The following is a 10,368-nucleotide window of genomic DNA, read 5'->3' on the forward strand; positions in this document are numbered from 1 at the left end:
TTGACCGAGTGCCCTTCTTAGTTCTTAATTGTATTCTGGCTGATGCTAACATTCAAGCAGTTTTAATGCTACCTCATAAAGGGGGGAGGGGGGCAGGGTTGCTCCAAATATTGGTATTCTATTCAAAAGTCATCTTATCTGAGACTGCAAGACAGATACTTACCACGAGGCATTGGGACTATGCCATCACCTTATGTTGTGCTCATCATGGCTGTATCTCCCCCAGTAAAGGTGCCACAGGCCCCTCCCTAAATCCCTAATTTTCACAAAAACATCATCTCAACTCCCTGAGCGATACGGACCAAATTTGATACAATGCATCGGACAGTTAGGTCTTGTGGGGTTGTGCTCCTCATCAAGATCCACCCATTTAAGGGGGTTTTGCCCAAAATATATTGGAATTATATTCAAAAATCTCAAACTGACAACTGGATCCAGGCCAAACTGGCCATGCGGCATCGTGACCATGCCCTAACCTTAAGTTGTGCTCTCCATGGCCTTATCTCCCCTGGAAAGGGTCTCATGGCATCCCTCCTCTAATCCCTCATGTTCACTAAAACATATTTTCCTCACAAACCACATGACTGATATGAACCAAATTTGGTACGATGCATCAGAACAGTAAGGTCTCACGGGGTTGTGCTCCCAATCCGGATCCACCCCTTGTAAGAGGCTGAAAAGGGTGGTTTCACCTCAAATTCAGGTAATTTATTTTAAAATCTTCTCAGAAACTGACTGCCAGATGCAGACCAAACTCTTCATGAAACATAAGGGCCATGCTATTAACTTACGTTGTGCTCCCCATGACCGCACCATTTCAGGAATGGGGGCCATGACCCCTTCCCCATAATTCCTAATTTTCTCCCCGCTTTTTGGAGAAATAACCGTCAGTCCCCCACGGGGCTATTGTGTGAACCGTCATCCGATTTCCATCGGCTGTTACTCACGATCCGGTCCGTATGCATCTTTTGTTGCCTCTTCCACAACTGGGTAAAATGTGCTTCACTCGTGATTAAAACTGTACCACCACATCGTGAGTCATTTGTTCAATTTTCCTGTTCAAGGACAACAAGGAAATCCAACACAGGTGGAGGCCATTCAGCCCATCATGCCTGCATGAACAGCACACCAACCCATGATCCAAGAAAGAAAATGAAATTAACAAAACCTTTTTAATTAATGGGAAAAAAAAATTTTTGTATTTTTTTTTAAATTATTATTTTTTAATTTTTATTTTCTTTCCCTCTGAGATTGGGCATGGGCTTGCTTAAAAACACATCAACCACACAACCCCCCTTAAGACCCCACCAACAGCACTCCTTACGCAATCACCCATCAATACTCAAACAAAGTCTTATCAACATCCCCATACCCCTCTATCTCCATAACTTCCAGGTACCTATCTAATTCTAATTTAAACTTATCTACTGTTTCTGCTGCCACTACCTTTCCAGGGAGACCATTCCATGCATTAACTACTCTGAGTGAAAGTTCTCAGGCTATGACCCCTGGTTTTATCACTGTCTACTCTGTTGAATAATTCATCTGCACTTATTTTATCTACACCTTTCATTAAAAGAATTCTTTTTGAAAGTTTTTCCATCAATTTATTTGTTCTAAGTAGAATCAATGTCCAGTAAACTAAAAGGGTGAACGATAGGTCACCGCGTCAACCCATAAATTGTGTACGCATCGGGGCCGTTCAAAAATGATGCAACGCTCAGGGAGGGTGGGGAGTGTGTATGTCCAAACGTTATGGATTGTTACAGGTGGTTTGCAGGTTGTGCTTCCAGGGGTGCTTCCAGTGGTGTTGCATAACACTATTAACCAATGACTTGTTTACCTCTATAATAGTGACAGTTTTTGCTTTGACATCTTGCATAATAAAACTATGTTAAGGCCCAAGTCACATTTGCCACGGCGGCTGTGGGGTCTCCAAAATCTATGGCCTCTAGCAATTATACGGTGGCTGCAGTATTTCCACGGTCACACAATGTAGCAGTCACATATGTTTTTATTTTTCGGGGAGCCGCACGGCATATTTAGAAATGGTGGAGACCGAAAACGTGGGGTTGCCGTACGGTCTTTGATTTGATGTCGCAAAGTGACCTTAAGGGATTGCGGCGGCAATATAATTTTCAAGGCAGACGCAAGGAAGGTAGCCTCAAGGTGCCCGCAAGGTGACCGCAGGGGGGCCCTAAGGCGAACGCACGGCCAGACGGACGATAACGAGTGGATTCCTTTTTTTTTTTTTTTTTTTTTTTTTTTTTTCCGGGTTGTCGAATTGCTACGGCGAATGTAGAAATGAAAAAAGTTAACTTCGCGTTATAATTCCACGGCGACCCCTACGGCCTGTAAAAGATAGCCAAACGGTGTAGGGCCACCCTGAGGCCACCGCAGAAACTCTGCGGCCGCCGCATGTTTGTCAATTCAGAGGGCGTACGGCCGCCGTATCCTGTACGGCCGCCGTATCGAGCAAATGTGACTTAGGCCTAAGTATATTGTGGGAAATTGTAGCATATGGTACTGTATTGCGTTTATGTGGCAGGTTGTGACCACAATCCGGTCATTCTTGTTATAAATGCAGAGGTCAAGGCACATCGAGGAACTTAACGACTGTAAATGGGCGATTAACATTCTGACCTTCGTGACTGGAATGGTCCAGCCGAATGCACATTACCATTAACATGCTCTCTCTCATAAATAATGTTTTTTTTAAGTCAGCAAGTATGCAGTGCTTTTCCAGCTTCAAAAACTTCAATAGAACATACTGTTACAATTTTTCACTGATTGTTGCTGATGTCGGATTCCATTTTTCTTTTATCAGATAAACCAACAGAAAAGAAGAAAGGAAAATTAAAAGTTAAGATTGAAGAGAAAACAAAGGTAATGTTGGAATAAGCTTTGAGCGACTGCCATTCTCCTCTTCCCCCCCCCCCCAATACCCTATCCCCCTTTCACAAGTCCTCCACCATGTTTGTATGGACAATTGGACGTGCCATGATGGAGGAGAAATGACAGATGGATGTTTTGAAAATTTTAATCAACTAAACTAAAATTGGTCGATCCAAATAGATTGTAACCAGGTTTTTCAGCCTTTCTAAGCTTTTGTGAAAGGAGAGAGGGATTCAGCAGCTGGGTAAAGATAGATTGCAAACTTAAGTTTGTTGTTTGGAATACCTCTCACCTTCTGTTGCATGAGATTGCTGCAATGTGACATCACATCCAAAAGATGGTAAATGTGTGACACCATTCAAAAAAAAATGTGGAGCATCGTTTTGTCCGTTGATATCTGTGAACAGGATGTGACGCGATCTGATACACCTTGACGCCGATTGATCGGATCGTTATCTGGAGAATGGGTTGTCAGAGTTTTATTTAGTTATTTCGCACCATAGAGTTTTCTAATTGTTGCCACTTCCAAATTGATGAGCAAAACCACCTTTTTATATGTTTTAATATTAACCCTTCTTCAAAGTTGTGATTTGTGATCCCCTTTCTCATGTGCCAATATAATGGTAATTCTCGATGGTTTACATTTTTTGCCACTTCTGCTCGGTGCCAGATTTGGCACTGAGGCCCCAGGGAAGTGATTGCCTGGTCATCCGACAATCCCATCACAATGGTTCTCACTCCTCCGACCTCCTTTTTTAATTTTTGACTTTCTTTCCTTGTGGAATATCCACAAATGTAGACTTTGACTTGACGTTGTAAATGGACCCAGATTTTGCAGTTTCATTTCACTTTCATGTCTCATTGGTCCAGGCGTGTGAGAGCAGTTGTTGTATTGTCCCTTTAACACTGCAATAAAACTTTTATTATTTTTTTCAAAACAGTATTGTGGAAGCTCCTTGGGCAACTGCCATGCCCTAAATTCAGCCCTGGTTCTGCTTGCTGGTGGATGTTTTTGTCAAATTTTGGTGCAGGCAGAATGATGAAGTTCTATATGATGCTGCATTGTGACATCATGACCCCGCCCTCTCGTCATTTGATAATTCTGTTGTCATCACTTGGCTTCAAAAAAGAAGAATAATTAATACAGTCTGGCAGTGAAATCTCCCATTGTGCGCACTTGCATCACCCTGTATAGCTTCTGGCCGTTTTCCTGTCATCCTTTCATGCTTTGTCGAAGAAAATACCATGTGACTTGCGGTTTGCAAATGTCTTGATGGGTTTCATATCAAGAAAGTTTAAATTGGCCATGCTGACGCAACTCAAAGCTATGATCCAAGAAAACAAAAATCACAATTGTCTAAATATCCTGAAGCAAAAGTCAGCAGGTGGAGCCTCACTCTGTTGCCCAGGAAAACGGTGAAGCTTGCATCGTGACAGCGGTGCATCACTCCCTCAGCTCTGAGAGGGGCAGAGCTTTGAATGCACATACATGAAGAGCTCCTACTGATCACTCATTACCCTGCGCACGTGCTGCGAAAAGCAGGGTGAAGCAATTGGGTTGTGTCCATCCATCATATCAGTTTATGATCGAAGAACAATTATTTGAATCAAATGTGATATTTTGAACATGAATCTGAACAATAGAAAGACAAGTCTTTCCTTTTACCATACTTGTACCATTTATCATACAGTCGGAGCACATACAGAGACCAAGGAAATGACACCCAAGAAGTGATGAATCCATAGTCTCGTAATATGCTCGTTGACCGGTGTTACCTTAATTATCCTTGTCATCCTATTAAACACAACTACAGCAACTCCTTGGGCATGGTAACCATCAGAGTGACCAGACCAAGAGTAGGTGCAACCACCCGCCATGTTCTCGCCGCAATCCGATCTCCAAACCTCAGAGAGTGCTGCAATACGATGTTCAAACGCTTGAGCTCAGATAACAGAGACAGGTGGTCATCCTCTTATGGATAGGACATTACAGGCACCCACCCGTAGGGTGGGCCTCAGGTTAACTCGAGGAGACCGCCGTCTGGTGGATGACACCTCAGCACCACCCTGACACATACTACCACAATCTGACCCGGGAAGGTTACCTTGTGGATTTCCTCTTATCAGAGTGGGGGTCCCGAAATCTTCGCCTAAATCCCTCTTCCGGTGAGCTGCCCTTGAAAGGGCAGCTGCACAGGAGGTACTCCCACGGAGTGGGTTTTCAGATTTCCTTGTGCTTTTCTTGTGTTTTGCAGAGTGAAGGGTTTTCTCGTCGCTGGAGTGCAAATCCTACCACCAACCTAAAAGAAAGTAACCCAAACTGCAGGAGGACGTCTGCAGACACAGTTGGGCACTAGATATAGATGGCCGTTTGCTCACCAGGAGCTCCTCCGCCCTTTGAGGACCTCTTTAAACTTTCATTAAAGTTGAATTATATACCTGAACACAGTGGAACACAAATCGCCTTCATAATACTTCCAAGAGCCATGCTATATATCAATTATATTGCTTTAGAAGGCGTTGTATGTTAGTGTTGGGGTGAAGAAGATGTCGAGTGATGCTGCATTCAATGGTATTTAATAAAGCCTACATCTCCTGAATTGCGACAATGTCGTCTTATTACTTTGTATCAGGGTGATGTATACAAGACTGCTTCAGTAGCGGTAAACTTCCAAATTTTTTAAACGACCTTTAACATCGTTATTTTATTAAAATTAAAGCACTGTGCTGTATTATACTGGAACACTGCATGTGGTAAGCTTGGTGTTGACTTCTTGGTTGAGGTAGCTGGCTAAAGATCTTTGGGTCTTGAATTTGAGCCCCTGTTTTGCTGTTAAATAACACCAGTTGGGCTGATTCAGCCTCTCATCCTTCTGAAGTCGGCAAAATGAGTATCGGCTGACTGGATGCGGGGCACTGCATCAGTGGTTCAGCTGTGCTCCCAGGAATGATGCAACCAGCAGTCAGACTGTACACGAAGTAATAATACTGTAAAGGGTGTCGTGTTCTATAAACCTTCTAGTTCTTCATTTAATTGATTTATTTTTCGGCTTGCAGAACGCAAGCACAATCCATGAGTGTATGTTAAATTTCTAATCGAGGTTGCAAAATATATCGAAAAGCGCAGTTCGCTAACGCTCTCCCATGCACACTCGCTGACGCTCTGGTGTGCACATTCGCTGACGCTCTGGCGTGCACACTCGCTGACGAATCTTACAGACCGTACTTGACTGCAAATTAACTGAACAGCATTAAAGTAGTTCTCTCAATGATTACATGCAACCCTTTTCAACTTCCGAGGTCACTTGATATTGCACAGCCATTTCCGAAAGGAAGTAAGTGGCCACTGGTCGCGTCAAGCAGGTCGTCTTTTAATGTAGGATCATTCACAGAAATTTCATTTTGGGGGAACCTCGCAGTGGTCATTGAAGGCAGGTGGTCTTTGAAACAAGGTGGTGTGTGTGTGTGTGTGTGTGTGTGTGTGTGTGTGTGTGTGTGTGTGTGTGTGTGTGTGTGTGTGTGTGTGTGTGTGTGTTTTCTCCATCCATACAGATCGACATTGTTTTATGTTGTTATTTGGCTGGAGGAGAGCAAGTATGTAACTGAGTCTTTTTATTTTAATTTTTTCTTCCATGGGTGTGAGGAACTATTTACCTTTTATTTTTTGCATCCTCTGTGTACCTGGACAGGTGGAACAGCTGCAACCTGAGGATGCTCTTGCTGAGAAACTGAGATTGCAAAAGCTGCAGGAAGAGGCAGATCTCCATGTTGCTTGTGAAACATTTGGTATGTGGGACTATTAGTGCTGTTCAGTGATGATTATTATTATTATTATTATTATTATTATTATTATTATCTATATATTAATACTGAAGGACCAATTTTGTGCTCCTCCTAGCGGTCGTGTCACATTTTTCTCGGTACTGTGACCTGGACTGAAAGAAACTTCGTACCTGTAAGAGTGCATCGCACATAGTGGCATTAATCAACTTTCAACTCTGAAGCAGAATAAACACTTTTCGTTTTACATTCGTTTACATGGCGACGAGTGACGTCACCGCTGAGAGGCGTCAGGACGTCATGACATCATCGGTCATTCGCTGATGTCATTATGTCCGTCGTCGACAGACCGTTGCCGCTGAGAGGTGCAATTCCACTCCTCGAAAATAGCGTCTGCAATGTAAAACCCTCTTCTGCACATGCTGACTACCTCAGAATGTGAATTTGACACAAAAAAATGTAACAAGAAACATTGTATCTTCTATATATTAATACTGAAGGACCAATTATGTGCTCCTCCTAGCCGTCGCGTCATGTTTTTCTCGGTACTGTGAGCTGGACTGAAAGAAACTTCGTACCTGTAAGAGTGCATCGCACATAGTGGCAATAGTCAACCTTCAACTCTGAAGCAGAATAAACACTTTTCGTTGAGACGGGGGCGAGGAGTGAAGAGGCAGGGGCGGGGGATGAAGAGACGGGGGCAGGGAGTGAAGAGGCGGGGGGCAAGGTAAGCAAATTTTTGGGTGGGGGTAAGCAACTTGAAAGCGAGAGACAGGGGCTGGGGTGAATTAGGTGGGGTTGAGTGTGAGGGGGTGGACAGGGGGGCGGGGCCCGGGGGCAAGTGGGGTGGGGAATCGAGAGTCCGGGGCGGGGGTCGGGGAGTGAAGAGGCGGGGTGGGGGCCCGGGGGCAAGTGGGGTGGGGAATCGAGAGACCGGGGGGCAGGGAGTGAAGAGGTGGGGCTGGGGTAATTAAATTGTTGGGTGAGGGTAAGCAAATTGAAGGCGGGGGGGAATGGGGCAGGGGCGGGGGATGAGTAGGCGGGGCGGGGGAATGGGGCAGGGGCGGGGGATGAGTAGGCGGGGGGAATGGGTCAGACGCGGGGGATGAGTAGGCGGGGCGGGGGGAATGGGGCAGAGGCGGGGGATGAGTAGGCGGGGGGGGAATGGGGCAGGGGTGGGGGATGAGTAGGCGGGGGCAAGCACGCCCTGTCCAGTTCATGTCCCTCGAGTGTGGGTGAGCTGGTGAAGGTGGTTGAATGAACGGAATCTGTCTGACGGGGTTTCGGCTCATTATTACTTGTTCGGCTCACACTAGAAATCGAAGTGTCAAGATCACCGTCATACCGAAGAAAAAAAAAAAAAAAAACCCCCAAAAAAACCAGGGAGTTTGGAACACTGACGCTAACCATTACATTGACGTGTTTCGACTTATGAGTAACGTATGTCGATGTGTGTCAATGATCGCGTAGCGTGCCTACAACTTATGCCAGCATATGCGGAATGTGTGTCATACGTCAAGTACGTCAATTTTCAACATGCTGAAAATTTCTCGACGTATGCCAGCATGCTATTAACGTATACAAAACTTACCCATAACGTATTCGTGTGCGAGCTTGGTTCGGCAAATTTTTCATTCGTCGGCATACGCTGGCTAAAACGTCAAGGTGTGACAGCGGCTTCACACTTCGATGTCTAGTGCGGTTATGATTTGAATCGTCGAGCCGCAACCTATGAATAGCCTACACCACATGATCCTCGGCGATACGCTGGCGCTATGCATTAAGTTAGACTATCGTTGGGCATAGGTTGTGAACGCCGACAACACGCTCAGCATTCATTGGTATAAGTTATCTACATGTGGTTAAAACGTTCTGTGTACGTTACTAATATGTTATGTGTACGTCCAACACGTTATTATACGCCCAAAACTTTCAAAAAAACATCAATAGTTCAGCGTACGCCAGCATTTTACATACATTTGAAGACCTTGCCATACGCTGGCTAAAACATCAAGGTGTGACAGGGCCTTTAACGTCAAGGGCCCATGAGTTTAAGTTCCTTCTCGTGATCAAAATTGCCAATACCGCTCCTCTCTCAATACCAGGTCCACTCACATCAAATGGCGCCACCTTCTTCCTCAAGCATACAATAGGAAACTGCTGAGGTTTGTTTGTAAATTTGAAAATTAAATTTTCAACAAACCTTGATGTTATAAGAATGTGGAGAACACTGGTTAATTAAATGCACAATTTTTTTTTTTTTTTAGCTGCTGTTTTCAAGTTTAGTTAGAGTCCAAAGCAGATAGACTTTTCATTTTGGAATACTTTCTAGTTTATTTTTTTGTGTTCCATATTGTAAAATTTGGTGTTTCTGGTGTCAATGAAAAAGCTGCTGTGCAACTTTTTCTCTCTTATAGGACATTGGGTCATTCAAGATGATGTGTAATTTTTTTATTACCTTCCTGTTGTGAATTTCCATTCTGATTATAAACAGTAATTCTGATTAGTTTGTAGTTTAAAAGAAATGAAATAAATAATTTATAAGTAAATTATCATTTAAGAAGATCTCATAATTTTCAATTGGGATTGCAAAAAAACAAACAAGGCAGAAACCAAAATTCTGAAGAAACGTGTCCAAGATTCCACTTTAAATGGTGGCTTGAATGGGATGTGTTAAATGTTTGGAGAGATCCCTTCCCTCCCTCGCAGTTTTTTCATAATCCTTAAAACTGTCACCACTAATATGTGCTATAATAAAAAGTGTTGTGCAAGAATTTATTCTTCTTATATTATTATTATTCTTATTATTATTATTATTATTATTTTTTAACTTTGATACTGTGTTTAATTTTATTTTATCATTAAATTTATTTTTTCTAATGCTTTGAACTTCAAATTCAATAGCCTAAAGTAATCCCACAGTCTCTTTTGCAAAGAGTTTGTGGGTTATCACCAGCACCCTTGCTAAATTACCAAATTCCCAGGGGTTTCCTGAGAAGCCGGTTACCGGCGACCCGCAGCCGTCTACTCAGAGAAAAAATGTCAAAGGTCGCCGCCTACTTACTTCAGTGCCAATTTTTCGATTTTTATTTTTTATTTTTTATTTTTGTCACCCCAAAATATCTACATCCCCTGTTTTGAAATCCGAGAAATGGAATATGGTTTCCTTAATGAATGCTAGTTCGTCTACACTATTATGTCACACACTTACTTCAGATTGCTCACTGTACTCCACCATGTGCAGTATCATCTCCCTATTAAGAACTAAGGTATGGCCCAAATGTTGCTAAAATGACTCTTTTAAAGTGCTTAGCTACTCCATCTTCCAGACATCTTGGTGTGCCCTAAACCATGGCCTTAAATTAATGAACCTTGTTTAAATGCTGCTTGAACGAACTATACAGTATAGCTGAATTTCAGTCAACCAGTCAGTCAGTCATTATGTTAATGCAACTACATCCAGTACAGGCCTAACTACTTGTTTTGGTGGAGTTTTCCACCCCAACAGCATGATAACATGAGAACTATTTCATGTCAGAAATCGTGCTAGAATGCATCTCCAGCCATCTAGGATCTTCTGGCTTCTAGGGCCCTAAGCAGGCCCTGGACCCCGGCCATACAGCTGCGCTCGCTTTGCTCACGGTGATGGTAACCTGCTACTTTTTAATGGTAGCCTCCTACTCCAAGAAATAA

The 10,368-nt window shown here is 43.3% G+C and overlaps 1 protein-coding gene across 1 annotated transcript in view; it reads left to right on the plus strand.

Annotated features, from left to right (window-relative positions):
- EIF3J (eukaryotic translation initiation factor 3 subunit J) overlaps window positions 1–10,368 on the plus strand; it is a 72,766-nt gene that overhangs the window by 25,615 nt on the left and 36,783 nt on the right. The window contains exons 4-5 of the mRNA XM_085849224.1: window positions 2,828–2,886; window positions 6,585–6,681. Coding sequence (XP_085705350.1) covers window positions 2,828–2,886; window positions 6,585–6,681 — 156 coding nt within the window. The remainder of the gene's footprint in view (window positions 1–2,827; window positions 2,887–6,584; window positions 6,682–10,368) is intronic.

The sequence above is a fragment of the Eptatretus burgeri genome, chromosome 12, assembly GCF_056783735.1.
Source record: "Eptatretus burgeri isolate ZD-2024b chromosome 12, Ebu_testis_v1, whole genome shotgun sequence".
NCBI lineage: Eukaryota > Metazoa > Chordata > Myxini > Myxiniformes > Myxinidae > Eptatretus > Eptatretus burgeri.